This window comes from Festucalex cinctus, chromosome 1, assembly GCF_051991245.1.
Source record: "Festucalex cinctus isolate MCC-2025b chromosome 1, RoL_Fcin_1.0, whole genome shotgun sequence".
Classification (NCBI taxonomy): Eukaryota; Metazoa; Chordata; class Actinopteri; order Syngnathiformes; family Syngnathidae; genus Festucalex; species Festucalex cinctus.
This window is the reverse complement of record NC_135411.1, coordinates 5,247,907-5,275,863: the sequence shown is the minus strand read 5'-3', so window position 1 is coordinate 5,275,863 and position 27,957 is coordinate 5,247,907. Positions and strand designations below refer to the sequence as shown.

Here is a 27,957-nt window from a genome sequence, read left to right as displayed (position 1 = left end):
GCCAAATTTAAAAATAAATAAATGATTAAGTAAGTAAATAAATAAATAAAGTGGAAAAAAAAATCTAATTGGAAATAACCTGGATTGGCTGGCAACCAGTCAGCTGGGATAGGCTCCAGCACCCCTGCAGCCCTAGTGAGGAATAAGCGGGATGGATGGAAATAAACAATAAAAAAAATAAATAAAAAAATAACAAACGAGCTTCAAAAAAATAAATATTAAATAAATTAGAAAATTTAATACAAAAATAAACACATAAATAGAATGAAATATCAATCAATAAATACAAATATTTCAATAATAATAATATTTTATTTTTTGAATCTCTCTTTTATTTTTGTATTTATTTGTCCTTTTGTGTATTTATTTATGGCTATATTGTTGTTTTTATTTCCATTTATATTAATTTTTTGCATTTAATTTTTTAATTATATTTTATTTTCACTTTTATATATTTATTTTTCATTTCTATATTTATTTTTGTGTTTATTTTCACATTTATTTTTATATTTATTTTTTGCATTTAATTTTGAATTATATTGTAATTTCAATTGTATTTAATTACTTATTAATTAATTTATTTTTTATTTCTATATTATTTTTTTTTATTTATTTCCATATTTATTGTATTTTTTTAACCTCAATTTTTATTTCTGTATTGATTTGTACTTTCATTTATTTATTTATGGCTATATTGTTGTTTTTATTTCCATTTACATTTATTTTTTTGTAATTTTTGAATTCTATTTCTCATATTTTTATTTTCACTTGCATTCATTTATTTATGTACTCATTAATTTACTTTTTAATTTCTGCAGTTTTGCTTCTCCATAGGTCCTAAGCCAAAGTCATTCGGAGGCTGAACTGATGACCAATCAGGATCGAGCTCCCGCCGAGTCTACCCGGCGACGACCGACAAATCCACGCGGCCTCGACACTTCCCGTCTGTCGCGAAATGTCAGTCGTCACACGAGCCGGCTGTCGCGCCGTGCACGACACACACACACACATGCACACGCATGCACACGCACGTGCACGACCGTCCCGACTTACGTCCGTGATGGCGTTGAGCGCCGTGTCGGAGCCGATGCTGAGGTCCGAGCCCGGTATATTGTTGGACACCGTGGCGGGGACCATCACCATTGGCACGCACAGCTCGCCGTATTGGTCCCGTGCCGCCGAAAGTTCCAGTAATCCCATGTAGGCCTGCAGCGGTCACAAGCGGCATCCCGTTTGGTCGTTTTGGGGCGAGGGGGGCGGGGCCAGAGGCGCAGCCGTCGGCGAATTAAACGTGGGGGGAAAAAAAGCTCTCAAAAGTGGCGATTGGTTGAGCATGAACGGAGCCTTGAGTGGAATTTGGCAAAAAATAACATCAGAGTTAGCGGCTAAGCTATGCTAGCAAAATATCACAAAAATAAATAAACAACAGTAGCATCAGCTAGCTTAGCTTGTGACACGAACGTCATCCACACGAAAGACAGAGCGGCTAACAAGTTAGCGTCTTCATTTCCTCCAGCAAGTGAAAAGAAAGGCTGTTGCAATGATGGGAGGAGCCAAGGGAAGAGAGCCAATCACAATGCACACACACAAAAAGCACGGAAAATGTTGGAATTCTGTCTTAAAACCCAATTCCTAGTTTGGAAGCACTTTAATTTGAAACCATGCCCCTTGCTTGAAACCCACATTTGAGATCCTAATCCTAAACCTTATTCTTGTCTTTAAACCCTAACCCTGTCTTAAAAGCCCAATTTGAAACCTTAACTCGTGCTTGAAACCCTTCTTTGAAACTGCGATTTTCTGGAAACCCTACTTTGAAAACCTAACTTCAAATACTATGCCTGGCTTAAAACCCTAACACTGTCCCTTGTCCTCACTGTCACTTGTTTTCTTATCCCTATTTTTTTTGTTTAAAACTCCAAATTTCCTGGAAACCCTAAATTGAAAGCTTATTCACGTCTCAACACCCTAAACGAGTAAACTTGCTTGCAATCGTTGCTTGAAACTCCACTTTGAAACTTATGACTGTCTGGACACCCTACTTTGAAAACCTAACTTCAAACCCTATTCCTGGCTTAAACCTCAACCCTGTCCCAAAAATCTCACTTGATTTCATAGCCCTTTTTTTTTTTTTTTTTTTTTTTTTTTTTGAAACCCTCTGCTTGTCTTAAATCTCTGCTTTAAACCCTATCCCTTGCTTGAAACCCCACTTTGAAACTTATGACTGTCTGGACACCCTACTTTGAAAACCTAACTTCAAACCCTATCCCTGGCTTAAAAACCCCAACCCTGTCCCAATAAACCCACATTTGAAACCCTAAGCTTGTCTTAAAACCCCAGCTTTAAACCCTACCCCTTGCTTGAAACCCAACTTTGAAACTGTCTGGAAACCCTACTTTGAAAACCTAATTTTGCTTGAAACCGTCACACTGTCCCGAAAATCTCACTTTTGATATCCTATTCCTTCTTTCAAAATCCCCTTCCTGACTTAAAACCCTACTCCTGTCCAAGGTTATTTTAATGAACTAAAACTAACGAGAGAAAAAAACAAAAAACAACTGAAACTAAAATTAAAAAAACAATTTGGTCAATGAAATAAAATAAAAACGAAAATGCTTTAAAAAAAAACAAAAAAAAAACGAAAATGAACTGAAACTACATTTTATGTTTATAAAACTAATAAACTAACTATGGTAATAGCAAAAATGTCGTTTTTCATCTTTGCTAATTAATTTAACGCACGAGCCTTTCGGGATGATTTTTAAAGTGATTTTCAAGAAGATTAAGATTTATTTTTGATATTAACCGGAATAAGGACGATTGAAAACGTGCCACACAGAAGTGATGTCATTGAGCAGCAGCCAATAGGAAAGCACCAAAAGATGACATCACTCCCGTGGTGTTATTTTTTTGAATATTGCAAACAAGTAATAAACATAAAAAATTAATTAAAAAAACCTAAAACTAACACTGAAACTAACTAAAACTAAACTGAAACTAAGAATTGATTAAATAACTAAAACTAATAAAAAAAAAACTAACAAAACCACCCTGAAAATTAATTAAAACTAACGAAAAAAAAAACCTAACTGAAAAAAATTTATAAAAAAAAAAACCCTAAAAATAATACTGAAACTAACTAAAACTAAACTGAAACTAAGAATTAAAATAAGTAAAAGAAATAAGTAAAACTAATAAAAAACTAACAAAAACACCCTGAAAATTAATTACAACTAACGGAAAAAAAACCTAACTAAAAAAAAATTAATAAAAAAAACCTCAAACTAATACTGAAACTAACTAAAACTAAACTGAAACTAAGAATTTATTAAATAACTAAAACTAATTAAAAAAAACTAACAAAACCACCCAGAAAATTAATTACAACTAAAGAAAAAAAACCCTAACTAATAAAAAATAATAATAATAAAAAAACCTAAAACTAACACTGAAACGAACTAAAACTAAACTGAAACTAAGAATGTATTAAATAACTAAAGCTAATAAAAAAACTAACAAAACCACCCTGAAAATTAATTAAAACTAACGAAAAAAAACCTAAAACTAATACTGAAACTAAGAATTTATTAAATAACTAAAACTACTAAAAAAACTAACAAAACCACCCTTAAAATTAATTAAAACTAATGAAAAAAAAACTCAAAACAAAAAAACCTAACTTGAAAAAAAAAAAGAAAGAAAAATTCCCAAACTATAATAACCCTACTCCTGTCTTGAAACCCTACCCCAAGGACAGTTTAATTGTTTTAACTGAAACACAATGAGATCATGTGACGTGTGATTGACATGTGAACATCTTATGTTTCATTTTGTGTTGCAAGTCAAACAACAACGCAAAATGAATGAATCAATCAGGGTGTCGTGTTTAGACTAGTGGAGCCACATGGAAGAAAATAATTAGTGTTGAGTTGCTGAAATTCCAAGCAGTTGAACAATTTGAACTTCAAGGTCTCCAAACGATTCATCGATGACCAAAATCTTATTCGACATTACGCTTAGCATTAGCATTAGCTTAGCGCAGGAAACAAGCGAACGACGACGCGAGTTGACAAGAAAATTTCCGCGTTACCTCAAATCCGCCGATGACGAGCAGAGCGTTGATGTTGTGTGTCGCCATCTGCTGGGCGATCTCGTCCAGGTGTTTCCCAGGAAGCGTCCTAAATGGAGCGAGCGGGGCAAAAAAGTCCAAACATGACGACATGTCCAAGCGCTCCACATAATCGTAATCATAATCGTAATCGTCCAAAAATGATAAAAAGGGTTTTGCGTTGCGGACCTTTTGGTGCCGAGCAGCGAGCCTCCTTGTCCCGTCCAGCCTCCGACGTCGCCCCACTTGATCTCTTTGATCTGTTTGGCGCACGGAAAAAAAAAATAAAAAAATCGATCAATCAAATCGCAATCGGTTGCCTTGAAAATCCTAACCGTTTCCCAGAACCCACATTTGAAGCCTTACACTTGATTTTTCATACATGAACTGGAAACACAACTTTAGGCTTGAAATCTCAACACCCTAATTTGAAATTTCACCTTTTTTTTTGTTTTTGAAACCCTAACCCCGAGTTGAAAAGTTGATTGAAACATCTCAATCCATCTCGAAAACCTACTTTCAAACTGTAAATCTGGCTTAAAACCGTAAGACCAAGTTTAAACCCTAACTTGAAACCCTGCCATTGACTTAAAACAATAACTTGACAATCCCGTTTTTGAAACCCTAATTTGGAACCCCAATCCTAGCTTGACAAACCTAATTTTAAAATTCTAACCTTGCCTGTCATAAAACCCAATTTTAAAACCACAAGCTCAATTTGAAACCCCAACTTGAATCCCTGACATTGTCTTAAAACCTGAATTTGAAATATTTGCCCTTAAATGAAACCCTAATTTGAAATCAAAATTCTGACTTGAAAGTCTAATTTGAAACTCTAACCTTGCCTTAAAACGCTTAGCCTGTCTTAAAACCTTATTTTAAAACCATAAGCTCAATTTAAAACCCCAACTTGAAACACTGAATTTGTCTTAAAGCCTGAATTTAAAATATTTGCCCTTAATTGAAACCCGAATTTTAAATCAAAATTCTGGCTCGAAAGTTGAATTGGAAACTCTAACCTTTCCTTAAAACTCTTAGGCTGTCTTAAAACCCTATTTTAAAACCATAAGCTCAATTTGAAACCCCAACTTGAAATTGCCTTAAAACCTGAATTTGAAATATTTCCAATTTGAAACCCCAACTTGAAACTCTGGAATTATCTTAAAAGCTGAATTTAAAATATTTCCAAGTGAAACCCCAACTTGAAGCCCTGAAATTGTCTTAAACTCTATCCTTGCCCTCTTATCTTGTCTTAAAATCCTCATTTAGAACCATAAATGAGTCAAAACCCTAACTTGAAACTATGACATTGTTTTAAAACCTGAATTTCAAACCTTCACCCTTTTTGAAACCTTAATTCTGGCGACAAATGTAATTAGAAACTCTACATTTGCACAGAAACCCTCATTTCGGCTTCAAACCCTACTGTGAAACCACACCCTTGTCTTGACTCCTTGTGCCATTTGATGATGTCATCTTCAGTCGACAGCAAGTGGAAAAATTCATTTGTAAAGGTATTAATTATACAGTAAAAATAATGACGTTATCAAATCAATTCCGGACAAAATATTTACTTTTTACTGCTGAAACTGGCCCAATGAGTCAAGTAAAACCCTAACTTGAAACCCTGACAGTAGATTCAAGTCCTAATTTAAAACCTTCACCCTTATTTGAAACCCAAATTTAAAATCCAAATCCTGGCTTGGAAACCCCAACTCTTACTTAAAACCCAATTTTGAAACCATAACCTCGACTTGAAACCCCAACTTGAAACCCTGACACTGGTTTTAAAACCCTAACTTGAAACCTTATCCCTTCTTTGAAATCCAAATCCTGGCTTGGAACCCATAACTCTTGCTTAAAACCCTATTTTGAAACCATAATCTCGACTTGAAACTCCAACATGAAACCCTGACACTGGTTTTAAAACCCTAACTTGAAACCTTATCCCTTCTTTGAAATCCAAATTCTGGCTTGGAAACCCTAACTCTTACTTAAAACTCAATTTTGAAACCATAATCTTGACTTGAAACTCCAACTTGAATCCCTGACACTGGTTTTAAAACCCTAACTTGAAACCTTATCCATTCTTTGAAATCCAAATCCTGGCTTGAAATTCTAATTATAGAAACTCTCACCATGCCTTGAAGCTTTTTCTTTGGCTTGAAACCCTAACTCTGAAACCGTCACCCCAGCTTTGAACCACCCCGACCTTTGTTCAAAACCCCGACCCTGTCTTGAAAAGCTAACTTTGGCCTCAAACCATAACCCATGCTTGAAACCCAAATTTGATACCGTAACCCTTATTTGAAACCCTAACCGTGAACTTTAGTCCCGATTCGTCTTACATGCCGTTCGCAAGTTGAGCTGTATCGGCTCTGCTGCTTATCGGTATGTCCTTCCTGCCACTCGTCACTCTGACCTGTGAGGAATGTCTCGTTCCGCAATGTTTAATTTAGCGCCGGCCGCTAGCCGTTAGCTCGTCCGTTAGCGTGCTAAGTTTAGCGCTCTGACCCCTGGGAGGGCGACACAACACAGTTCTGCAATTCTTCTTTAGTTAGGATCTTTAGCCCGTAATGGGTTTCTACGGCACCGTCACGCGTTGTATTTATTTTAGGGGTGTCTGGCGATTAAAATTTTTCATCGTAATTTCAATTAGCTTAAAAAAATTCACACCTCCCGGGGTATATATCATCTGATTCCACATTACTTACAGTATTTACTTCATAAGCATTCCACGTGCATTCAAATCTTAGCATTCAGATTTCAGCATTCCCACGCAATTTCTCCAGAAATTGCACTTAGTCTAGTTGTGGGAATGTTATTGTGATTTTTATTCTCCACACTTTTTTTTTTTTTTTTTGCCGCGTAACAACTGCCATATAATACTTTCAATTTACACTGTGTGAATTTCAACTAGCTTCAAAAATTCATGCTTCCCGGGGTATATATTGTGTTGCCACATTACTTACAATATTTGCTCAATTTTACTTGTAATATCGACTTTTCCCCATTCATTTTCAATGGGACTGACTTTGAACTTGTTCTAAGTATCATTTTCCACGCCCACTTCCTTATATATAACTCATCATCATGACCAGGTGTCTGATACTACTCGGAGGCACAGTTGGTATTGTCGAGTAACCAGGAAGTTAGAATTTCATAATTTATCTCTCAATTTACATGCGTTCAAATCTTAGCATTCAGCTTTCAGCATTCCCATGCAATTTCTCCAGAAATTGCACTTCGTCTAGTTACATGTATTACTGCTAAATTTTGACGTGGACAAAAAAAAAAAAAAAGGTGGTGAATTTCATAATTTATCTCTCAATTTACATGCGTTCAAATCTTAGCATTCAGCTTTCAGCATTCCCACGCAATTTCTCCAGAAATTGCACTTCGTCTAGTTACATGTATTACTGCTAAATTTTGACGTGGACAAAAAAAAAAAAAAAAGGTGGCGCTCAAGGAACTTTAAATTAACTCAAAATTGCTTCACTAATTTTGACACCCCTAATTTAAAAAAAATAAAATGTTTTACTGACGTATTAAGATTGTGTCAACAATCAAACAAACCCAAAATCCGTAATAAGTCTTCCGATCTCTCTCTCACCTGACCCTTGTAGAATCCCTCGAAGCCGTCGCTCACCGCAAACATTTTGTGGCCCTCGCTGATGCCCACGCGGACGGCGGAGCGCACGGCGGCGTTCATGCCGGCTGCCGGCGCCCCGACGTTCAGCACGGCCACGTTGAAGGAGCTCTGAGGAACAACAAACAAACAAACAAACAAACACGGGAAAAACGTGCAAAGATTTGATTTTCCCGCGCTGACCGCGCCAATTTTTTGCCGACCCGCGTGTTCCGATTTCCGCCATGCAATCAATCAATCGGCTGCATGCGTGTTGTTGTCATGTCAAGGACACACAACCCGTGCGCCGTACTTCTCATGACATGAACCAGAAGGTTACCATGGCAAACAGATGACTTGGGAGGGGGCCAAGCATCGTCGCCCTCAGTTTTAATCCTGAAACGGGCGCAAAGCAAAAAAAAAAAAAGGAAATCGTCCAACGTCAAGCACACGAAAGAGCTTCAGCCGGGTTAGCAATGATCGCTAACGTGCTAACTTTGCATGTCCGTCGTTGGCACATGCAAAAGACAAAACAACAAGAACTCGGCAGCACTGAGCGAAAATGTCTGATTGTGTTGCTGTTAGCAGCAGAGCCACCAAAACTGAAGCTCAAGGTTGACGTAATAAAAAAAATAAAAATACCAACCCAACTCAAGCTATTTAGAATTAGTCATCATAACAAAATGTGAATGTGATTGAGAGCTCATTAAAATTGTGTACTGAGCAGCCAGATGGTTTTCCTGCATCCAAATGTGTTCCGCTACCTCGTTTGTTTGGCTAGCGTTACACATGTTCCCTTTTTGTGGAGGCATTAAAAAAAAAAAAAAAAATTAAGTCAAATGTTAAAGAAAAAATTAACAACGCAAAAAAACAAAAATGTTATAAATGCACAAAAACAAAGAACAGAACAACAAGAAACACAAAAAAGCAAAAACTAAGAGCGAAAAAAAGAAAAACAACATAAAAACTAAGACAAAACATAAACAACATTAAAAAAAGAAAGAAGCGCAAAGAAAAATTAAAACCTGTGAAGAAACAACACAAAAGACTTAAAAACAAAGAATAAAAAAACAAAGACAAGAAAAAAGAGAAAAAACTGCAACATAAAAACCTAAAAAAAAAAATTTTTTTTAATTTTTATTTGTTTGAAAAAAACAAACAAAAAAACAAAGAAAGAACAAAAGAAGAAACAAAAAGTATAAACAAAGAAAAGCAAAGATATAAAAAAAAAAAAATTGCAACCCAAAATAGATGACCAAAGAAAAACACAAAAAATTAGACAAATTAAAATAACACAAATCTGAAAAATAACACAAAGTAAAAAAATAAATAAATAAAAAATACACAAAAACAACAACAATGCTGTAATATAAGAAAAAGAGAAATTGGTACAAAAAAGGTAAAAAAAACATTACAAAAATTTGACGTTTTACTTTGAAGGTTCTGCTGTATTCATCCCATCCATCCATCCGTCCGTCCATCCATCCATCCATCCATCATCCATCCATCATCCATCCATCCATCCATCATCCATCCATCATCCATCCATCCATCCACCATCCATCCATCATCCATCCATCATCCATCCATCCATCCACCATCCATCCATCATCCATCTATCATCCATCCATCCATCCATCATCCATCCATCCATCCATCCATCCATCATCCATCCATCATCCATCCATCATCCATCCATACATCATCCATCCATCATCCATCCATCCATCCATCCATCCATCATCCATCCATCCATCATCCATCCATCATCCATCCATACATCCATCCATCCATCCATCCATCCAACCATTATTCCGTTCATCCATCTGTCCATCCATGCGTCCATCCACACATCCATCCTCCCACCCATCTATCTGTCCGACCATCCATCCATCCATCCGTCCATCCATCCATCATCCATCCATCCATCTGTCCATCCATGCGTCCATCCACACATCCATCCTCCCACCCATCCATCCATCCATCCATCCATCCGTCCATCCATCCATCATCCATCCATCCATCTGTCCATCCATGCGTCCATCCACACATCCATCCTCCCACCCATCCATCCATCCATCCATCATCCATCCATCATCCATCCATCCATCCATCATCCATCCATCATCCATCCATCCATCCATCCATCCATCATCCATCCATCATCCATCCATCATCCATCCATACATCATCCATCCATCATCCATCCATCCATCCATCCATCCATCATCCATCCATCCATCATCCATCCATCATCCATCCATACATCCATCCATCCATCCATCCATCCAACCATTATTCCGTTCATCCATCTGTCCATCCATGCGTCCATCCACACATCCATCCTCCCACCCATCTATCTGTCCGACCATCCATCCATCCATCCGTCCATCCATCCATCATCCATCCATCCATCTGTCCATCCATGCGTCCATCCACACATCCATCCTCCCACCCATCCATCCATCCATCCATCCATCCATCCATCCTTCCATCATCCATCCATCCATCATCCATCCATCCATCCATCATCCATCCATCATCCATCCATCCATCCATCCATCATCCATCCATCCATCATCCATCCATCCATCCATCCATCATCCATCCATCATCCATCCATCCATCCATCATCCATCCATCATCCATCCATCCATCCATCCATCCATCCATCCATCATCCATCCACCCATCCATCATCCATCCATCCATCCATCCATTAGTCCTTCCATCCATCCATGATCTGAATATCAGCTCAAATTCAAGTGATAAAAAGGTTCCAAGTCTCTGAAATCCCCCAAAAATACATCAAAGTACAAAAGCTTAACCGTGCATTAGCTCCGCCTCTCCTTCCTCATTGGCCCGTTAGTGTCACAATCAGCGACCACAATGCACCTGTGCAGGAAATACCTTGATGGGCAAACGTTAAAAGCTGTCAGAGCGGCTGAAGGGGAGACACATCGCGTTTGAATCGTTACCTTTTTTCAATCAATCAATCAATCAATCGGACGCATGTGATCAATCGTCAATAAGTATGAAATTGCTGCTTACGTGTGGAAGCTCCGAGTCGGCCTTGCGGTTGCACAAAAGTCTGTAAGTGCTCAAGTTGTTCTCAAAGCTCCTACACAAAAGAAGAAAAAAAAATGTGGCCACAAAATTGAAATCATGTGCGCATGAAATATTAAATTGCGTTTAAACACTGATACATTTCCAGCATTCACAACGGTGAAAATCTAAATCCATGTACAGTAGAAATATTCCATATACTAGTAATGTAGCCTGTATGATACATGCATTATCGGTTTGTCAAATCCATCAAAAAAATAAAATAAAACAAGGCTCAAATATTAAAATAAACTGTACACCGTAGTTTGAGGAATAAAGTTATTTTGCGTGCAAAACAAGAGGCACGCTCATGCGCCGAAGGTAACAACATGGCGTCCGTGTTTTCACCTGGACAGACTCTATCTACGACTCTGGAAACACCGATTTAAAAAAAAAAATAATAATTTTTAAATGGGTTCCTCGTACTTCAGTAAATGCACGATTCTTTGCAGAGGATGAAGAATATATGCATGTGAGAATTGCTGTGTCTGTCTACCTGTGTTGCTTCTTAAATCTGTTGCTTAAAACGGGATTCTATGACGCAGCCACATAGACGCTATTAATTAGCCCGTGTCTATGGAATTTCCTATTACATGTTAGCAAAAAGCTATCGGCGGTTTTTGCGGCTGTTTAAAATGCGCGCGTAGTTTCTGTCAGACTGTAAATAAAAAAAACAACAACAAAAACGGTCAAACACCAGCTTGCATCTTGTAAAACAAATTTTTTTTTTTGGGTCACTCGTATCTCAAAGCACCATCGTTGTTTGTAAAATGTTGGGTCACTCGCATCTCAAGGCGCCAGCGTAGTTTGTAGCTACAAATGAAGATTTTGTGTCTACAAATGTTATATCTATATGGTGGCCACAAAAAAAATGTGTCTGAGGCTTCGTAATCTTTCTAGAAAAAAAACAATTCTTTAAATGAATTTAAAAAACAAAAAAACAAAAAAAAAAACAGAATGACCTTCCACGCAGTCTGACCGCCTCCTCAAATTTCTTTTCGTCCATTGCCTTCTGCACTTCCTGCGTCTGAACACAACAAACACACAAACACGCATTTCACTTCATGTAAAAAAAAATATAAACATACATACTGAAGAATCGGAATAATCGTATATCATGTGACCGACCAGTTTTGATTAACTGATTGTATCATAATTGTAACAGATTGTAATTACTGGAGTGAGCGGTATCGCTTGAATTGTTTTTCGATTATTTGTATGGCACCGCAAATGGAATCAATGTAAATGTGATTGTGTCGCATTGCGCAACATCACAGAAGAACGTGGAGCAAAACGGTATCACAATCGTTTTTGCATCGTAATTCACCGAATTGTGTCGCTTTTGTACCTTATTAGGGCTGGGTATCAATTCTAATTTTTGCAATCGATTCGATTTCGATTCACAAGAATCATTTTTGATTCGATTTCGGTTTTTTCCCGATTCGATTCAATTCACTTCAGTTCAGTCCGCTAATTTTCATTATGGAACATAAATTCTTCTTAAACGTCAAGAACATGATAATAACGCCACAAAAATTTAAATTTTAATAATAAAGTACATTTTGCGGCGGCAGTAACTGGTCAAATGATTGCATTTATTAATTAAAGTAACGTGTTATCATCACTTTAGTGTTACAAAAACGTTGACATCAGCAAGAATGAGATGAAAATATTTTCATAGCTCTAATTTAATAATCGTAAATATGAACTAAAAAGATTCTAGATTTTGTTAACATGCAAATGTAAGAAAATACTTTTAAATTCATGTGAACAGCAAATTCCAAGAAAACAGTATGATACCAAAAAAATCGGCGATTAAAATTAAAATTTCTTAAGAATTTATGGGAAAAAAAATATTTAAATAATCAATTCACGATTTTATGAATCGATATTGAGCTTGAAAATGAAAATGAATTTGACATTGATTAGTCGATTCTTTCAAAACCCAGTCCAATTTTTGTCGTCTCACATCGTATTCGGACCAAATTGTCTTTTAGATGTATCAAAATCGTATCAAACCGGATTGTAGATTATGCTGAATCGTATCACAGCAAATCGTATTGCTTTTCTACTATATTTTATCGGCACGTTCATAAATCGGATTCGAGCAAACTGGATTGTTACTGTATCACGTGGTTTTTGTGTCGTATCAAATATGATGGGATCGCGTATCGACTCTCTGTACGGTATCGTATCACATTTTAACTCATTTACTCCCAAAAAACGTATAAATACGTTCCATTTTAAATATTACCCTGCTCCCAAAGATATAATTATACATTTTGGCTTTGGCGCAACCTCTGAACTGAAGAGAATGCTTGAAGCATTGATAGTTATTACAAAAACGGCCAGCAGATGGCAGCAGAGTATAAGAGACCAAAAGAGATTTGTGAATAATGATGAAACTTAGCCATATTCTAATGCTAATTGATAAAAAATGGAAACGGCTAGAAATATCCTTTTTTTTTCTCCTGATGAAAGAAGAGACTTTAATATTTCTTTTGGTAGGTTCCATGTTTTTATAGCAATAGGACACAATATGCTACGGGCCTTGCAAAAACATTCAAAATCCAGTAAAGTGGCGAAAATGTCCTGGGAGTGAATGAGTTAATTGTAACAAATCATCGTGTTAGCATACGATTGGTTTGTACGGCCGATGAAGGCTCTTACCATCTGCACGCACTCCATGAGGGGCAAGCGCACGGCCTGGTTGCCCACCAGCGACACCACGCAGGCGGGCGTGCCGGCCGAGGCCTCCAGCAAGGCCAGCACCGCCTCCACGCCCATCCGACTGGCCTGGTTAGGTTGGGGGCGGGGTCAAGGTCACGTTCAGCATAAACCTGATGGGTCTGTGACGACGGCGAAGCGGCTCACCAGGATCCTGTCGAAGGCGGACGGGGTTCCCCCTCGCTGCACGTGGCCCAGGATGGTCACCCTGGTATCGAAGCCCAGGTTGCGCACCACCAGCTGCCGGTGACGCCAACAACCAACAACGACCTTGCGTGCGTTTGATGCCGTACGGGTCAAAGTCCCAAATTTCGAGAGGGACTTACGTCTTTGATGTAGTCGGGCGTGATGGGTTTGTTGTGGCAGTCGATGGCGCCTTCAGCCACGATGATGATGTTGAGTCTCTTCTTGTCAGCGCGGTTCTGCCGGGAACGACAAGGTCACACAAGCCTTGGAATCGGGTTTTGGTGTCCTGTTTTGGCAACTCTGGGAAACGATTCGTGAGGCTCGATGGTGCGACACACGTCACATTGGAGCAATCAGGCACTGTGGCGCAATGGACCGCGCATTGGACTTCTAGGTTTAGTAAGAGGCAATTCAAAGGTTGTGGGTTCGACTCCCACCAGAGTCAGGTTTTAGTTGAATGGTACTTTGAACATGAATCATCTGCAATGTTGTGGTTGTGGGTTCGACTCCCGCCAGAGTCAGATTTTAGTTGAGTGGTACTTTGAACATGAATCATCTGCAATGCTCGAATCTTTAAGTTGTTGTTGTTTATATTATCATTCCCAGCTCTAAGTCATCAGGCTCTGTGGGGCAATGGACAGTACATTGGACTTCTAGGTCAGTAAATACAAGGCAATTCAAAGGTTGTGGGTTCGACTCCCACCAGAGTCGGATTTTAATTGAATGGTACTTTGAACATGAATCATCTTTAATGCTCGAACCTTTAGGTTGTTGTTGTTTATGTTATCATTCCAAAGTCTAAGTCTTCAGGCTCTGTGGCGCAATGGACAGAGCATTGGACTTCTAGGTTTCTTAGTAAGAGGCAATTCAAAGGTTGTGGGTTCGACTCCCACCAGAGTCAGATTTTAGTTGAATGGTACTTTGAACATGAATCTTTTGCAACGCTCGAAGCTTTTGGTTGTTGATGTTTATGTTATCATTCCAAAGTCTGTGTCATCACTCTCTGTGGCGCAATGGACAGCGAATTGGCCTTCTAGGCTTGTTAGTAAGAGGCAATTCAAAGGTTGTGGGTTCAACTTCCGCCAGAGTCAAACTTTAGTTGAATAGTACTTTGAACATGAAACCTCAAGGCTCGAATATTTAGGTTGTTGTTGTTTATGTTATCATTCCAAAGTTGAAGTCATCAGGCTCTGTGGCGCAATGGTCAGCGCGTTGGACTTCTAAGTTAGTTAATAAGAAGCAATTCAAAGGTTGTGGGTTCGACTCCCACCAGAGTCAGTTTTTAGTTGAATGGTACTTTGAACATGAATCATCTTTAATGCTCGAATCTTTAGGTTGTTGTTGTTTATATTATCATTCCAAAGTCTAAGTCATCAAGCTCTGTGGCGCAATGGACAGTGCATTGGACTTCTAGGTTAGTTAATACGAGGCAATTCAAAGGTTGTGGGTTCGACTCCCACCAGAGTAAGATTTTAGATGAGTGGTACTTTGAACATGAATCATATTTAATGCTCGAATCTTTAGGTTGTTGTTATTTATATTATCATTCCAAAGTCTAAGTCATCAGGCACTGTGGCGCAATGGACAACGCATTGGACTTCTAGGTTCATTAATGAGAGGGAATTCAAGGGTTGTGGGTTCGACTCCCACCGGAGTCATGTTTTAGTTGAATGGTACCTTGAACATGAATCATCTGCGAAGCTCGAATCTTTAGGTTGTTGTTGTTTATATTATCATTCCAAAGTCTAAGTCATCAGGCTCTGTGGAGCAATGGACAGCGCATTGGACTTCTAGGTCAGTAAATACGAGGCAATTCAAAGGTTGTGGGTTCGACTCCCACCAGAGTCAGATTTTAGATGAGTGGTACTTTGAACATGAATCATCTGTAATGCTCGAATCTTTAGGTTGTTGTTGTTTATATTATCATTCCAAAGTCTAAGTCATCCGGCTCTGTGGCGCAATGGACAGCGCATTGGACTTCTAGGTCAGTAAATATGAGGCAATTCAAAGGTTGTGGGTTCGACTCCCACCAGAGTCAGATTTTAGATGAGTGGTACTTTGAACATGAATCATCTGATATGCTCGAATCTTTAGGCTGTTGTTGTTTATATTATCATTCCAAAGTCTAAGTCAACAGGCACTGTGGCGCAATGGACAGCGCATTGGACTTCTAGGTCAGTAAATACGAGGCAATCCAAAGGTTGTGGGTTCGACTCCCACCAGAGTCATGTTTTAGTTGAATGGTACTTTGAACATGAATCATCTTTAATGCTCGAATCTTTAGGTTGTTGTTGTTTATGTTATCATTCCAAAGCCTGTGTCATCACTCTCTGTGGCGCAATGGACAGCGAATTGGCCTTCTAGGCTTGTTAGTAAGAGGCAATTCAAAGGTTGTGGGTTCAACTCCCGCCAGAGTCAAACTTTAGTTGAATAGTACTTTGAACATGAAACCTTAAGGCGCGAATCTTTAGGTTGTTGTTGTTTATGTTATCATTCCAAAGTCTAAGTCATCAGGCACTGTGGAGCAATGGACAATGCATTGGACTTCTAGGTTCATTAATGAGAGGGAATTCAAGGGTTGTGGGTTCGACTCCCACCGGAGTCATGTTTTAGTTGAATGGTACCTTGAACATGAATCATCTGCGAAGCTCGAATCTTTAGGTTGTTGTTGTTTATATTATCATTCCAAAGTCTAAGTCATCAGGCTCTGTGGCGCAATGGACAGCGCATTGGACTTCTAGGTCAGTAAATACGAGGCAATTCAAAGGTTGTGGGTTCGACTCCCACCAGAGTCAGATTTTAGATGAGTGGTACTTTGAACATGAATCATCTGTAATGCTCGAATCTTTAGGTTGTTGTTGTTTATATTATCATTCCAAAGTCCAAGTCATCAGGCTCTGTGGCGCAATGGACAGCGCATTGGACTTCTAGGTTAGTTAATAAGAGGCAATTCAAAGGTTGTGGGTTCGACTCCCACCAGAGTCAGGTTTTAGTTGAATGGTACTTTGAACATGAATCATCTGCGAAGCTCGAATCTTTAGGTTGTTGTTGTTTATATTATCATTCCAAAGACTAAGTCATCAGGCTCTGTGGCGCAATGGACAGCGCATTGGACTTCTAGGTCAGTAAATACGAGGCAATTCAAAGGTTGTGGGTTCGACTCCCACCAGAGTCAGATTTTAGATGAGTGGTACTTTGAACATGAATCATCTGTAATGCTCGAATCTTTAGGCTGTTGTTGTTTATATTATCATTCCAAAGTCGAAGTCAACAGGCTCTGTGGCGCAATGGACAGCGCGTTGGACATCTAAGTTAGTTAATAAGAGGAAATTCAAAGGTTGTGGGTTCGACTCCCACCAGAGTCAGGTTTTAGTTGAATGGTACTTTGAACATGAATCATCTTTAATGCTCGAATCTTTAGGTTGTTGTTGTTTATATTATCATTCCAAAGTCTAAGTCATCAGGCTCTGTGGCGCAATGGACAGCGCGTTGGACATCTAAGTTAGTTAATAAGAGGAAATTCAAAGGTTGTGGGTTCGACTCCCACCAGAGTCAGGTTTTAGTTGAATGGTACTTTGAACATGAATCATCTTTCATGCGCGAACCTTTAGGTTGTTGTTGTTTATATTATCATTCCAAAGTCTAAGTCATCAGGCTCTGTGGCGCAATGGACAGCGCGTTGGACTTCTAGGTTACTGAATAAGAGGCAATTCAAAGGTTGTGGGTTCAACTCCCACCAGAGTCGGATTTTAATTGAATGGTACTTTGAACATGAATCATCTTTCATGCGCGAACCTTTAGGTTGTTCTTGTTTATATTATCATTCCAAAGTCTAAGGCATCAGGCTCTGTGGCGCAATGGACAGCGCGTTGGACTTCTAAGTTAGTTAATAAGAAGCAATTCAAAGGTTGTGGGTTTGACTCCCACCAGAGTCAGGTTTTAGTTGAATGGTACTTTGAACATGAATCGTCTTTAATGCTCGAATCTTTAGGTTGTTGTTGTTTATATTATCATTCCAAAGTCTAAGTCATCAGGCTCTGTGGCGCAATGGACAGCGCATTGGACTTCTAGGTTAGTTAATAAGAGGCAATTCAAAGGTTGTGGGTTCGACTCCCACCAGAGTCGGATTTTAGATGAGTGGTACTTTGAACATGAATCATCTGTAATGCTCGGATCTTTAGGTTGTTGTTGTTTATATTATCATTCCAAAGTCAAAGTCATCAGGCACTGTGGTGCAATGGACAACGCGTTGGACTTCTAGGTTAGTGAATAAGAGGCAATTCAAAGGTTGTGGGTTCGACTCCCACCAGAGTCAGCCTTTAGTTGAATGGTACTTTGAACATGAATAATCTGCAATGTTGTGGTTGTGAGTTCGACTCCCACCAGAGTCAGATTTTAGATGAGTGGTACTTTGAACATGAATAATCTTTAATGCTCGAATCTTTAGGTTGTTGTTGTTTATATTATCATTCCAAAGTCTAAGTCGTCAGGCTCTGTGGCGCAATGGACAGCGCATTAGACTTCTAGGTTAGTTAATAAGAGGCAATTCAAAGGTTGTGGGTTCGACTCCCACCAGAGTCGGATTTTAATTGAATGGTACTTTGAACATGAATCATTTTTAATGCTCGAACCTTTAGGTTGATGTTGTTTATGTTATCATTCCAAAGTCTAAGTCGTCAGGCTCTGTGGCGCAATGGACAGCGCATTAGACTTCTAGGTTTCTTAGTAAGAGGCAATTCAAAGGTTGTGGGTTAGACTCCCACCAGAGTCAGATTTTAGTTGAATGGTACTTTGAACATGAATCTTTTGAAACGCTCGAAGCTTTTGGTGGTTGATGTTTATGTTATCATTCCAAAGTCTGTGTCATCACTCTCTGTGGCGCAATGGACAGCGAATTGGCCTTCTAGGCTTGTTAGTAAGAGGCAATTCAAAGGTTGTGGGTTCAACTCCCGCCAGAGTCAAGTTTTAGTTGAATAGTACTTTGAACATGAAACCACAAGGCTCGAATCTTTAGGTTGTTGTTGTTTATGTTATCATTCCAAAGTTGAAGTCATCAGGCTCTGTGGCGCAATGGACAGCGCATTGGACTTCTAGGTCAATAAATACGAGGCAATTCAAAGGTTGTGGGTTCGACTCCCACCGGAGTCATGTTTTAGTTGAATGGTACCTTGAACATGAATCATCTGCAAAGCTCGAATCTTTAGGTTGTTGTTGTTTATGTTATCATTCCAAAGTCTAAGTCATCAGGCTCTGTGGCGCAATGGACAGCGCATTGGACTTCTAGGTCAGTAAATACGAGGCAATTCAAAGGTTGTGGGTTTGACTCCCACCAGAGTCAGATTTTAGATGAGTGGTACTTTGAACATGAATCATCTGTAATGCTCGAATCTTTAGGTTGTTGTTGTTTATATTATCATTCCAAAGACTAAGTCATCAGGCTCTGTGGCGCAATGGACAGAGCGTTGGACTTCTAAGTTAGTTAATAAGAAGCAATTCAAAGGTTGTGGGTTCGACTCCCACCAGAGTCAGGTTTTAGTTGAATGGTACTTTGAACATGAATCATCTTTCATGCGCGAACCTTTAGGTTGTTGTTGTTTATATTATCATTCCAAAGTCTAAGTCATCAGGCTCTGTGGCGCAATGGACAGAGCATTGGACTTCTAGGTCAGTAAATAAGAGGCAATTCAAAGGTTGTGGGTTCGACTCCCACCAAAGTCAGATTTTAGATGAGTGGTACTTTGAACATGAATCATCTTTTATGCTCGAATCTTTAGGTTGTTGTTGTTGATATTATCATTCCAAAGTCTAAGTCATCAGGCTCTGTGGCGCAATGGACAGCGCATTGGACTTCTAGGTTAGTTAATACGAGGCAATTCAAAGGTTGTGGGTTCAACTCCCACCAGAGTCAGATTTTAGTTGAATGGTACTTTGAACATGAATCATCTTTAACGCTCGAATCTTTAGGTTGTTGTTGTTTATATTATCATTCCAAAGTCTAAGTCATCAGGCTCTGTGGCGCAATGGACAGCGCATTGGACTTCTAGGTTAGTTAGTAAGAGGCAATTCAAAGGTTGTGGGTTCGACTCCCACCAGAGTCGGATTTTAGTTGAATGGTAGTTTGAACATGAATCATTTTTAATGCTCGAACCTTTAGGTTGATGTTGTTTATGTTATCATTCCAAAGTCTAAGTCGTCAGGCTCTGTGGCGCAATGGACAGAGCATTGGACTTCTAGGTTTCTTAGTAAGAGGCAATTCAAAGGTTGTGGCTTCGACTCCCACCAGAGTCAGATTTTAGTTGAATGGTACTTTGAACATGAATCTTTTGCAACGCTCGAAGCTTTTGGTTGTTGATGTTTATGTTATCATTCCAAAGTCTGTGTCATCACTCTCTGTGGCGCAATGGACAGCGAATTGGCCTTCTAGGCTTGTTAGTAAGAGGCAATTCAAAGGTTGTGGGTTCAACTCCTGCCAGAGTCAAATTTTAGTTGAATAGTACTTTGAACATGAAACCTCAAGGCTCGAATCTTTAGGTTGTTGTTGTTTATGTTATCATTCCAAAGTTGAAGTCATCAGGCTCTGTGGCGCAATGGACAGATCGTTGGACTTCTAAGTTAGTTAATAAGAAGCAATTCAAAGGTTGTGGGTTAGACTCCCACCAGAGTCAGGTTTTAGTTGGATGGTACTTTGAACATGAATCATCTTTCATGCGCGAACCTTTAGGTTGTTGTTGTTTATATTATCATTCCAAAGTCTAAGTCATCAGGCTCTGTGGCGCAATGGACAGCGCATTGGACTTCTAGGTTAGTTAATAAGAAGCAATTCAAAGGTTGTGGGTTCGACTTCCACCAGAGTCAGGTTTTAGTTGAATGGTACTTTGAACATGAATCATCTTGAATGCTCGAATCTTTAGGTTGTTGTTTATATTATCATTCCAAAGTCTAAGTCATCAGGCTCTGTGGCGCTATGGACAGCGCATTGGACTTCTAGGTTAGTTAATAAGAGGCAATTCAAAGGTTGTGGGTTCGACTCCCACCAGAGTCAGGTTTTAGTTGAATGGTACTTTGAACATGAATCATCTGTGAAGCTCGAATCTTTAGGTTGTTGTTGTTTATATTATCATTCCAAAGTCTAAGTCATCAGGCACTGTGGCGCAATGGACAATGCATTGGACTTCTAGGTTCATTAAAGAGAGGGAATTCGAGGGTTGTGGGTTCGACTCCCAACGGAGTCATGTTTTAGTTGAATGGTACCTTGAACATGAATCATCTGCGAAGCTCTAATCTTTAGGTTGTTGTTGTTTATATTATCATTCCAAAGTCTAAGTCATCAGGCTCTGTGGCGCAATGGACAGCGCATTGGACTTCTAGGTCAGTAAATACGAGGCAATTCAAAGGTTGTGGGTTCGACTCCCACCAGAGTCAGATTTTAGATGAGTGGTACTTTGAACATGAATCATCTGTCATGCTCGAATCTTTAGGTTGTTGTTGTTTATGTTATCATTCCAAAGTCTAAGTCATCAGGCTCTGTGGCGCAATGGACAGCGCATTGGACTTCTAGGTCAGTAAATACGAGGCAATTCAAAGGTTGTGGGTTTGTCTCCCACCAGAGTCAGATTTTAAATGAGTGGTACTTTGAACATGAATCATCTGTAATGCTCGAATCTTTAGGTTGTTGTTGTTTATATTATCATTCCCAGCTCTAAGTCATCAGGCTCTGTGGGGCAATGGACAGTACATTGGACTTCTAGGTCAGTAAATACAAGGCAATTCAAAGGTTGTGGGTTCGACTCCCACCAGAGTCGGATTTTAATTGAATGGTACTTTGAACATGAATCATCTTTAATGCTCGAACCTTTAGGTTGTTGTTGTTTATGTTATCATTCCAAAGTCTAAGTCTTCAGGCTCTGTGGCGCAATGGACAGAGCATTGGACTTCTAGGTTTCTTAGTAAGAGGCAATTCAAAGGTTGTGGGTTCGACTCCCACCAGAGTCAGATTTTAGTTGAATGGTACTTTGAACATGAATCTTTTGCAACGCTCGAAGCTTTTGGTTGTTGATGTTTATGTTATCATTCCAAAGTCTGTGTCATCACTCTCTGTGGCGCAATGGACAGCGAATTGGCCTTCTAGGCTTGTTAGTAAGAGGCAATTCAAAGGTTGTGGGTTCAACTTCCGCCAGAGTCAAACTTTAGTTGAATAGTACTTTGAACATGAAACCTCAAGGCTCGAATATTTAGGTTGTTGTTGTTTATGTTATCATTCCAAAGTTGAAGTCATCAGGCTCTGTGGCGCAATGGTCAGCGCGTTGGACTTCTAAGTTAGTTAATAAGAAGAAATTCAAAGGTTGTGGGTTCGACTCCCACCAGAGTCAGTTTTTAGTTGAATGGTACTTTGAACATGAATCATCTTTAATGCTCGAATCTTTAGGTTGTTGTTGTTTATATTATCATTCCAAAGTCTAAGTCATCAAGCTCTGTGGCGCAATGGACAGTGCATTGGACTTCTAGGTTAGTTAATACGAGGCAATTCAAAGGTTGTGGGTTCGACTCCCACCAGAGTAAGATTTTAGATGAGTGGTACTTTGAACATGAATCATATTTAATGCTCGAATCTTTAGGTTGTTGTTATTTATATTATCATTCCAAAGTCTAAGTCATCAGGCACTGTGGCGCAATGGACAACGCATTGGACTTCTAGGTTCATTAATGAGAGGGAATTCAAGGGTTGTGGGTTCGACTCCCACCGGAGTCATGTTTTAGTTGAATGGTACCTTGAACATGAATCATCTGCGAAGCTCGAATCTTTAGGTTGTTGTTGTTTATATTATCATTCCAAAGTCTAAGTCATCAGGCTCTGTGGAGCAATGGACAGCGCATTGGACTTCTAGGTCAGTAAATACGAGGCAATTCAAAGGTTGTGGGTTCGACTCCCACCAGAGTCAGATTTTAGATGAGTGGTACTTTGAACATGAATCATCTGATATGCTCGAATCTTTAGGCTGTTGTTGTTTATATTATCATTCCAAAGTCTAAGTCAACAGGCACTGTGGCGCAATGGACAGCGCATTGGACTTCTAGGTCAGTAAATACGAGGCAATCCAAAGGTTGTGGGTTCGACTCCCACCAGAGTCGTGTTTTAGTTGAATGGTACTTTGAACATGAATCATCTTTAATGCTCGAATCTTTAGGTTGTTGTTGTTTATGTTATCATTCCAAAGCCTGTGTCATCACTCTCTGTGGCGCAATGGACAGCGAATTGGCCTTCTAGGCTTGTTAGTAAGAGGCAATTCAAGGGTTGTGGGTTCAACTCCCGCCAGAGTCAAACTTTAGTTGAACAGTACTTTGAACATGAAACCTTAAGGCGCGAATCTTTAGGTTGTTGTTGTTTATGTTATCATTCCAAAGTCTAAGTCATCAGGCACTGTGGAGCAATGGACAATGCATTGGACTTCTAGGTTCATTAATGAGAGGGAATTCAAGGGTTGTGGGTTCGACTCCCACCGGAGTCATGTTTTAGTTGAATGGTACCTTGAACATGAATCATCTGCGAAGCTCGAATCTTTAGGTTGTTGTTGTTTATATTATCATTCCAAAGTCTAAGTCATCAGGCTCTGTGGCGCAATGGACAGCGCATTGGACTTCTAGGTCAGTAAATACGAGGCAATTCAAAGGTTGTGGGTTCGACTCCCACCAGAGTCAGATTTTAGATGAGTGGTACTTTGAACATGAATCATCTGTAATGCTCGAATCTTTAGGTTGTTGTTGTTTATATTATCATTCCAAAGTCCAAGTCATCAGGCTCTGTGGCGCAATGGACAGCGCATTGGACTTCTAGGTTAGTTAATAAGAGGCAATTCAAAGGTTGTGGGTTCGACTCCCACCAGAGTCAGGTTTTAGTTGAATGGTACTTTGAACATGAATCATCTGCGAAGCTCGAATCTTTAGGTTGTTGTTGTTTATATTATCATTCCAAAGACTAAGTCATCAGGCTCTGTGGCGCAATGGACAGCGCATTGGACTTCTAGGTCAGTAAATACGAGGCAATTCAAAGGTTGTGGGTTCGACTCCCACCAGAGTCAGATTTTAGATGAGTGGTACTTTGAACATGAATCATCTGTAATGCTCGAATCTTTAGGCTGTTGTTGTTTATATTATCATTCCAAAGTCGAAGTCAACAGGCACTGTGGCGCAATGGACAGCGCATTGGACTTCTAGGTCAGTAAATACGAGGCAATCCAAAGGTTGTGGGTTCGACTCCCACCAGAGTCAGGTTTTAGTTGAATGGTACTTTGAACATGAATCATCTTTAATGCTCGAATCTTTAGGTTGTTGTTGTTTATATTATCATTCCAAAGTCTAAGTCATCAGGCTCTGTGGCGCCATGGACAGCGCGTTGGACATCTAAGTTAGTTAATAAGAGGAAATTCAAAGGTTGTGGGTTCGACTCCCACCAGAGTCAGGTTTTAGTTGAATGGTACTTTGAACATGAATCATCTTTCATGCGCGAACCTTTAGGTTGTTGTTGTTTATATTATCATTCCAAAGTCTACGTCATCAGGCTCTGTGGCGCAATGGACAGCGCGTTGGACTTCTAGGTTACTGAATAAGAGGCAATTCAAAGGTTGTGGGTTCAACTCCCACCAGAGTCGGATTTTAATTGAATGGTACTTTGAACATGAATCATCTTTCATGCGCGAACCTTTAGGTTGTTCTTGTTTATATTATCATTCCAAAGTCTAAGGCATCAGGCTCTGTGGCGCAATGGACAGCGCGTTGGACTTCTAAGTTAGTTAATAAGAAGCAATTCAAAGGTTGTGGGTTTGACTCCCACCAGAGTCAGGTTTTAGTTGAATGGTACTTTGAACATGAATCGTCTTTAATGCTCGAATCTTTAGGTTGTTGTTGTTTATATTATCATTCCAAAGTCTAAGTCATCAGGCTCTGTGGCGCAATGGACAGCGCATTGGACTTCTAGGTTAGGTAATAAGAGGCAATTCAAAGGTTGTGGGTTCGACTCCCACCAGAGTCGGATTTTAGATGAGTGGTACTTTGAACATGAATCATCTGTAATGCTCGGATCTTTAGGTTGTTGTTGTTTATATTATCATTCCAAAGTCAAAGTCATCAGGCACTGTGGTGCAATGGACAACGCATTGGACTTCTAGGTTCATTAATGAGAGGGAATTCAAGGGTTGTGGGTTCGACTCCCACCGGAGTCATGTTTTAGTTGAATGGTACTTTGAACATGAATCATCTGTAATGCTCGAATCTTTAGGTTGTTGTTGTTTATATTATCATTCCAAAGTCTAAGTCAACCGGCTCTGTGGCGCAATGGACAGCGCGTTGGACTTCTAGGTTAGTGAATAAGAGGCAATTCAAAGGTTGTGGGTTCGACTCCCACCAGAGTCAGCCTTTAGTTGAATGGTACTTTGAACATGAATAATCTGCAATGTTGTGGTTGTGAGTTCGACTCCCACCAGAGTCAGATTTTAGATGAGTGGTACTTTGAACATGAATAATCTTTAATGCTCGAATCTTTAGGTTGTTGTTGTTTATATTATCATTCCAAAGTCTAAGTCGTCAGGCTCTGTGGCGCAATGGACAGCGCATTAGACTTCTAGGTTAGTTAATAAGAGGCAATTCAAAGGTTGTGGGTTCGACTCCCACCAGAGTCGGATTTTAATTGAATGGTACTTTGAACATGAATCATTTTTAATGCTCGAACCTTTAGGTTGATGTTGTTTATGTTATCATTCCAAAGTCTAAGTCGTCAGGCTCTGTGGCGCAATGGACAGCGCATTAGACTTCTAGGTTTCTTAGTAAGAGGCAATTCAAAGGTTGTGGCTTCGACTCCCACCAGAGTCAGATTTTAGTTGAATGGTACTTTGAACATGAATCTTTTGAAACGCTCGAAGCTTTTGGTGGTTGATGTTTATGTTATCATTCCAAAGTCTGTGTCATCACTCTCTGTGGCGCAATGGACAGCGAATTGGCCTTCTAGGCTTGTTAGTAAGAGGCAATTCAAAGGTTGTGGGTTCAACTCCCGCCAGAGTCAAGTTTTAGTTGAATAGTACTTTGAACATGAAACCACAAGGCTCGAATCTTTAGGTTGTTGTTGTTTATGTTATCATTCCAAAGTTGAAGTCATCAGGCTCTGTGGCGCAATGGACAGCGCATTGGACTTCTAGGTCAGTAAATACGAGGCAATTCAAAGGTTGTGGGTTCGACTCCCACCGGAGTCATGTTTTAGTTGAATGGTACCTTGAACATGAATCATCTGCAAAGCTCGAATCTTTAGGTTGTTGTTGTTTATGTTATCATTCCAAAGTCTAAGTCATCAGGCTCTGTGGTGCAATGGACAGCGCATTGGACTTCTAGGTCAGTAAATACGAGGCAATTCAAAGGTTGTGGGTTTGACTCCCACCAGAGTCAGATTTTAGATGAGTGGTACTTTGAACATGAATCATCTGTAATGCTCGAATCTTTAGGTTGTTGTTGTTTATATTATCATTCCAAAGACTAAGTCATCAGGCTCTGTGGCGCAATGGACAGAGCGTTGGACTTCTAAGTTAGTTAATAAGAAGCAATTCAAAGGTTGTGGGTTCGACTCCCACCAGAGTCAGGTTTTAGTTGAATGGTACTTTGAACATGAATCATCTTTCATGCGCGAACCTTTAGGTTGTTGTTGTTTATATTATCATTCCAAAGTCTAAGTCATCAGGCTCTGTGGCGCAATGGACAGAGCATTGGACTTCTAGGTCAGTAAATAAGAGGCAATTCAAAGGTTGTGGGTTCGACTCCCACCAAAGTCAGATTTTAGATGAGTGGTACTTTGAACATGAATCATCTTTTATGCTCGAATCTTTAGGTTGTTGTTGTTGATATTATCATTCCAAAGTCTTAGTCATCAGGCTCTGTGGCGCAATGGACAGCGCATTGGACTTCTAGGTTAGTTAATACGAGGCAATTCAAAGGTTGTGGGTTCAACTCCCACCAGAGTCAGATTTTAGTTGAATGGTACTTTGAACATGAATCATCTTTAACGCTCGAATCTTTAGGTTGTTGTTGTTTATATTATCATTCCAAAGTCTAAGTCATCAGGCTCTGTGGCGCAATGGACAGCGCATTGGACTTCTAGGTTAGTTAGTAAGAGGCAATTCAAAGGTTGTGGGTTCGACTCCCACCAGAGTCGGATTTTAGTTTAATGGTAGTTTGAACATGAATCATTTTTAATGCTCGAACCTTTAGGTTGATGTTGTTTATGTTATCATTCCAAAGTCTAAGTCGTCAGGCTCTGTGGCGCAATGGACAGAGCATTGGACTTCTAGGTTTCTTAGTAAGAGGCAATTCAAAGGTTGTGGCTTCGACTCCCACCAGAGTCAGATTTTAGTTGAATGGTACTTTGAACATGAATCTTTTGCAACGCTCGAAGCTTTTGGTTGTTGATGTTTATGTTATCATTCCAAAGTCTGTGTCATCACTCTCTGTGGCGCAATGGACAGCGAATTGGCCTTCTAGGCTTGTTAGTAAGAGGCAATTCAAAGGTTGTGGGTTCAACTCCTGCCAGAGTCAAATTTTAGTTGAATAGTACTTTGAACATGAAACCTCAAGGCTCGAATCTTTAGGTTGTTGTTGTTTATGTTATCATTCCAAAGTTGAAGTCATCAGGCTCTGTGGCGCAATGGACAGATCGTTGGACTTCTAAGTTAGTTAATAAGAAGCAATTCAAAGGTTGTGGGTTAGACTCCCACCAGAGTCAGGTTTTAGTTGAATGGTACTTTGAACATGAATCATCTTTCATGCGCGAACCTTTAGGTTGTTGTTGTTTATATTATCATTCCAAAGTCTAAGTCATTAGGCTCTGTGGCGCAATGGACAGCGCATTGGACTTCTAGGTTAGTTAATAAGAAGCAATTCAAAGGTTGTGGGTTCGACTTCCACCAGAGTCAGGTTTTAGTTGAATGGTACTTTGAACATGAATCATCTTGAATGCTCGAATCTTTAGGTTGTTGTTTATATTATCATTCCAAAGTCTAAGTCATCAGGCTCTGTGGCGCAATGGACAGCGCATTGGACTTCTAGGTTAGTTAATAAGAGGCAATTCAAAGGTTGTGGGTTCGACTCCCACCAGAGTCAGGTTTTAGTTGAATGGTACTTTGAACATGAATCATCTGTGAAGCTCGAATCTTTAGGTTGTTGTTGTTTATATT

The 27,957-nt window shown here is 39.5% G+C and overlaps 1 protein-coding gene, 1 long non-coding RNA gene and 44 other non-coding genes across 49 annotated transcripts in view; 45 read left to right on the top strand and 1 right to left on the bottom strand.

Moving 5' to 3' along the window:
* Positions 1-27,957, bottom strand: part of pfkpb (phosphofructokinase, platelet b) — a 59,653-nt gene that overhangs the window by 9,041 nt on the left and 22,655 nt on the right. For 3 of the 4 annotated variants that reach the window (XM_077505983.1, XM_077505992.1, XM_077505989.1), the window contains exons 8-16: positions 13,891-13,986; positions 13,712-13,804; positions 13,508-13,633; positions 11,800-11,864; positions 10,784-10,853; positions 7,719-7,865; positions 4,295-4,365; positions 4,088-4,175; positions 1,054-1,206 (exon numbers count right to left, since the gene is read on the bottom strand). In XM_077505983.1, coding sequence (XP_077362109.1) covers positions 1,054-1,206; positions 4,088-4,175; positions 4,295-4,365; positions 7,719-7,865; positions 10,784-10,853; positions 11,800-11,864; positions 13,508-13,633; positions 13,712-13,804; positions 13,891-13,986 — 909 coding nt within the window. The remainder of the gene's footprint in view (positions 1-1,053; positions 1,207-4,087; positions 4,176-4,294; positions 4,366-7,718; positions 7,866-10,783; positions 10,854-11,799; positions 11,865-13,507; positions 13,634-13,711; positions 13,805-13,890; positions 13,987-27,957) is intronic. The other variant, XM_077505993.1, reaches the window with a different exon arrangement.
* The window catches only part of LOC144007807 (uncharacterized), a 53,941-nt gene that overhangs the window by 11,252 nt on the left and 14,732 nt on the right, over positions 1-27,957 (top strand). Inside the window, exon 2 of the long non-coding RNA XR_013280378.1 lies at positions 835-957. This is a non-coding gene — a long non-coding RNA (uncharacterized LOC144007807). The remainder of the gene's footprint in view (positions 1-834; positions 958-27,957) is intronic.
* On the top strand, positions 14,560-14,651 carry trnar-ucu (transfer RNA arginine (anticodon UCU)). The gene is given in 2 exon segments: positions 14,560-14,596; positions 14,616-14,651. It is a non-coding gene; the product is annotated as a tRNA-Arg (tRNA).
* On the top strand, positions 14,937-15,028 carry trnar-ucu (transfer RNA arginine (anticodon UCU)). Its single transcript is given in 2 exon segments — positions 14,937-14,973; positions 14,993-15,028. It is a non-coding gene; the product is annotated as a tRNA-Arg (tRNA).
* Positions 15,507-15,598, top strand: trnar-ucu (transfer RNA arginine (anticodon UCU)). Its single transcript is given in 2 exon segments — positions 15,507-15,543; positions 15,563-15,598. It is a non-coding gene; the product is annotated as a tRNA-Arg (tRNA).
* Positions 15,697-15,788, top strand: trnar-ucu (transfer RNA arginine (anticodon UCU)). The gene is given in 2 exon segments: positions 15,697-15,733; positions 15,753-15,788. It is a non-coding gene; the product is annotated as a tRNA-Arg (tRNA).
* On the top strand, positions 15,887-15,978 carry trnar-ucu (transfer RNA arginine (anticodon UCU)). Its single transcript is given in 2 exon segments — positions 15,887-15,923; positions 15,943-15,978. It is a non-coding gene; the product is annotated as a tRNA-Arg (tRNA).
* On the top strand, positions 16,454-16,545 carry trnar-ucu (transfer RNA arginine (anticodon UCU)). The gene is given in 2 exon segments: positions 16,454-16,490; positions 16,510-16,545. It is a non-coding gene; the product is annotated as a tRNA-Arg (tRNA).
* Positions 16,644-16,735, top strand: trnar-ucu (transfer RNA arginine (anticodon UCU)). Its single transcript is given in 2 exon segments — positions 16,644-16,680; positions 16,700-16,735. It is a non-coding gene; the product is annotated as a tRNA-Arg (tRNA).
* On the top strand, positions 16,834-16,925 carry trnar-ucu (transfer RNA arginine (anticodon UCU)). The gene is given in 2 exon segments: positions 16,834-16,870; positions 16,890-16,925. It is a non-coding gene; the product is annotated as a tRNA-Arg (tRNA).
* On the top strand, positions 17,024-17,115 carry trnar-ucu (transfer RNA arginine (anticodon UCU)). Its single transcript is given in 2 exon segments — positions 17,024-17,060; positions 17,080-17,115. It is a non-coding gene; the product is annotated as a tRNA-Arg (tRNA).
* trnar-ucu (transfer RNA arginine (anticodon UCU)) lies at positions 17,214-17,305 on the top strand. The gene is given in 2 exon segments: positions 17,214-17,250; positions 17,270-17,305. It is a non-coding gene; the product is annotated as a tRNA-Arg (tRNA).
* Positions 17,404-17,495, top strand: trnar-ucu (transfer RNA arginine (anticodon UCU)). Its single transcript is given in 2 exon segments — positions 17,404-17,440; positions 17,460-17,495. It is a non-coding gene; the product is annotated as a tRNA-Arg (tRNA).
* Positions 17,594-17,685, top strand: trnar-ucu (transfer RNA arginine (anticodon UCU)). Its single transcript is given in 2 exon segments — positions 17,594-17,630; positions 17,650-17,685. It is a non-coding gene; the product is annotated as a tRNA-Arg (tRNA).
* trnar-ucu (transfer RNA arginine (anticodon UCU)) lies at positions 17,784-17,875 on the top strand. Its single transcript is given in 2 exon segments — positions 17,784-17,820; positions 17,840-17,875. It is a non-coding gene; the product is annotated as a tRNA-Arg (tRNA).
* trnar-ucu (transfer RNA arginine (anticodon UCU)) lies at positions 18,240-18,331 on the top strand. The gene is given in 2 exon segments: positions 18,240-18,276; positions 18,296-18,331. It is a non-coding gene; the product is annotated as a tRNA-Arg (tRNA).
* Positions 18,430-18,521, top strand: trnar-ucu (transfer RNA arginine (anticodon UCU)). The gene is given in 2 exon segments: positions 18,430-18,466; positions 18,486-18,521. It is a non-coding gene; the product is annotated as a tRNA-Arg (tRNA).
* trnar-ucu (transfer RNA arginine (anticodon UCU)) lies at positions 18,807-18,898 on the top strand. The gene is given in 2 exon segments: positions 18,807-18,843; positions 18,863-18,898. It is a non-coding gene; the product is annotated as a tRNA-Arg (tRNA).
* trnar-ucu (transfer RNA arginine (anticodon UCU)) lies at positions 18,997-19,088 on the top strand. Its single transcript is given in 2 exon segments — positions 18,997-19,033; positions 19,053-19,088. It is a non-coding gene; the product is annotated as a tRNA-Arg (tRNA).
* On the top strand, positions 19,187-19,278 carry trnar-ucu (transfer RNA arginine (anticodon UCU)). Its single transcript is given in 2 exon segments — positions 19,187-19,223; positions 19,243-19,278. It is a non-coding gene; the product is annotated as a tRNA-Arg (tRNA).
* On the top strand, positions 19,567-19,658 carry trnar-ucu (transfer RNA arginine (anticodon UCU)). The gene is given in 2 exon segments: positions 19,567-19,603; positions 19,623-19,658. It is a non-coding gene; the product is annotated as a tRNA-Arg (tRNA).
* trnar-ucu (transfer RNA arginine (anticodon UCU)) lies at positions 19,757-19,848 on the top strand. Its single transcript is given in 2 exon segments — positions 19,757-19,793; positions 19,813-19,848. It is a non-coding gene; the product is annotated as a tRNA-Arg (tRNA).
* trnar-ucu (transfer RNA arginine (anticodon UCU)) lies at positions 20,514-20,605 on the top strand. The gene is given in 2 exon segments: positions 20,514-20,550; positions 20,570-20,605. It is a non-coding gene; the product is annotated as a tRNA-Arg (tRNA).
* Positions 20,701-20,792, top strand: trnar-ucu (transfer RNA arginine (anticodon UCU)). The gene is given in 2 exon segments: positions 20,701-20,737; positions 20,757-20,792. It is a non-coding gene; the product is annotated as a tRNA-Arg (tRNA).
* trnar-ucu (transfer RNA arginine (anticodon UCU)) lies at positions 21,081-21,172 on the top strand. The gene is given in 2 exon segments: positions 21,081-21,117; positions 21,137-21,172. It is a non-coding gene; the product is annotated as a tRNA-Arg (tRNA).
* Positions 21,271-21,362, top strand: trnar-ucu (transfer RNA arginine (anticodon UCU)). The gene is given in 2 exon segments: positions 21,271-21,307; positions 21,327-21,362. It is a non-coding gene; the product is annotated as a tRNA-Arg (tRNA).
* trnar-ucu (transfer RNA arginine (anticodon UCU)) lies at positions 21,651-21,742 on the top strand. Its single transcript is given in 2 exon segments — positions 21,651-21,687; positions 21,707-21,742. It is a non-coding gene; the product is annotated as a tRNA-Arg (tRNA).
* On the top strand, positions 22,028-22,119 carry trnar-ucu (transfer RNA arginine (anticodon UCU)). The gene is given in 2 exon segments: positions 22,028-22,064; positions 22,084-22,119. It is a non-coding gene; the product is annotated as a tRNA-Arg (tRNA).
* Positions 22,598-22,689, top strand: trnar-ucu (transfer RNA arginine (anticodon UCU)). The gene is given in 2 exon segments: positions 22,598-22,634; positions 22,654-22,689. It is a non-coding gene; the product is annotated as a tRNA-Arg (tRNA).
* trnar-ucu (transfer RNA arginine (anticodon UCU)) lies at positions 22,788-22,879 on the top strand. Its single transcript is given in 2 exon segments — positions 22,788-22,824; positions 22,844-22,879. It is a non-coding gene; the product is annotated as a tRNA-Arg (tRNA).
* Positions 23,355-23,446, top strand: trnar-ucu (transfer RNA arginine (anticodon UCU)). The gene is given in 2 exon segments: positions 23,355-23,391; positions 23,411-23,446. It is a non-coding gene; the product is annotated as a tRNA-Arg (tRNA).
* Positions 23,545-23,636, top strand: trnar-ucu (transfer RNA arginine (anticodon UCU)). Its single transcript is given in 2 exon segments — positions 23,545-23,581; positions 23,601-23,636. It is a non-coding gene; the product is annotated as a tRNA-Arg (tRNA).
* Positions 23,735-23,826, top strand: trnar-ucu (transfer RNA arginine (anticodon UCU)). The gene is given in 2 exon segments: positions 23,735-23,771; positions 23,791-23,826. It is a non-coding gene; the product is annotated as a tRNA-Arg (tRNA).
* trnar-ucu (transfer RNA arginine (anticodon UCU)) lies at positions 23,925-24,016 on the top strand. The gene is given in 2 exon segments: positions 23,925-23,961; positions 23,981-24,016. It is a non-coding gene; the product is annotated as a tRNA-Arg (tRNA).
* trnar-ucu (transfer RNA arginine (anticodon UCU)) lies at positions 24,305-24,396 on the top strand. The gene is given in 2 exon segments: positions 24,305-24,341; positions 24,361-24,396. It is a non-coding gene; the product is annotated as a tRNA-Arg (tRNA).
* trnar-ucu (transfer RNA arginine (anticodon UCU)) lies at positions 24,495-24,586 on the top strand. The gene is given in 2 exon segments: positions 24,495-24,531; positions 24,551-24,586. It is a non-coding gene; the product is annotated as a tRNA-Arg (tRNA).
* Positions 24,685-24,776, top strand: trnar-ucu (transfer RNA arginine (anticodon UCU)). Its single transcript is given in 2 exon segments — positions 24,685-24,721; positions 24,741-24,776. It is a non-coding gene; the product is annotated as a tRNA-Arg (tRNA).
* trnar-ucu (transfer RNA arginine (anticodon UCU)) lies at positions 25,065-25,156 on the top strand. The gene is given in 2 exon segments: positions 25,065-25,101; positions 25,121-25,156. It is a non-coding gene; the product is annotated as a tRNA-Arg (tRNA).
* On the top strand, positions 25,331-25,422 carry trnar-ucu (transfer RNA arginine (anticodon UCU)). Its single transcript is given in 2 exon segments — positions 25,331-25,367; positions 25,387-25,422. It is a non-coding gene; the product is annotated as a tRNA-Arg (tRNA).
* Positions 25,898-25,989, top strand: trnar-ucu (transfer RNA arginine (anticodon UCU)). Its single transcript is given in 2 exon segments — positions 25,898-25,934; positions 25,954-25,989. It is a non-coding gene; the product is annotated as a tRNA-Arg (tRNA).
* trnar-ucu (transfer RNA arginine (anticodon UCU)) lies at positions 26,088-26,179 on the top strand. The gene is given in 2 exon segments: positions 26,088-26,124; positions 26,144-26,179. It is a non-coding gene; the product is annotated as a tRNA-Arg (tRNA).
* trnar-ucu (transfer RNA arginine (anticodon UCU)) lies at positions 26,278-26,369 on the top strand. The gene is given in 2 exon segments: positions 26,278-26,314; positions 26,334-26,369. It is a non-coding gene; the product is annotated as a tRNA-Arg (tRNA).
* trnar-ucu (transfer RNA arginine (anticodon UCU)) lies at positions 26,658-26,749 on the top strand. Its single transcript is given in 2 exon segments — positions 26,658-26,694; positions 26,714-26,749. It is a non-coding gene; the product is annotated as a tRNA-Arg (tRNA).
* On the top strand, positions 26,848-26,939 carry trnar-ucu (transfer RNA arginine (anticodon UCU)). Its single transcript is given in 2 exon segments — positions 26,848-26,884; positions 26,904-26,939. It is a non-coding gene; the product is annotated as a tRNA-Arg (tRNA).
* On the top strand, positions 27,605-27,696 carry trnar-ucu (transfer RNA arginine (anticodon UCU)). The gene is given in 2 exon segments: positions 27,605-27,641; positions 27,661-27,696. It is a non-coding gene; the product is annotated as a tRNA-Arg (tRNA).
* trnar-ucu (transfer RNA arginine (anticodon UCU)) lies at positions 27,792-27,883 on the top strand. Its single transcript is given in 2 exon segments — positions 27,792-27,828; positions 27,848-27,883. It is a non-coding gene; the product is annotated as a tRNA-Arg (tRNA).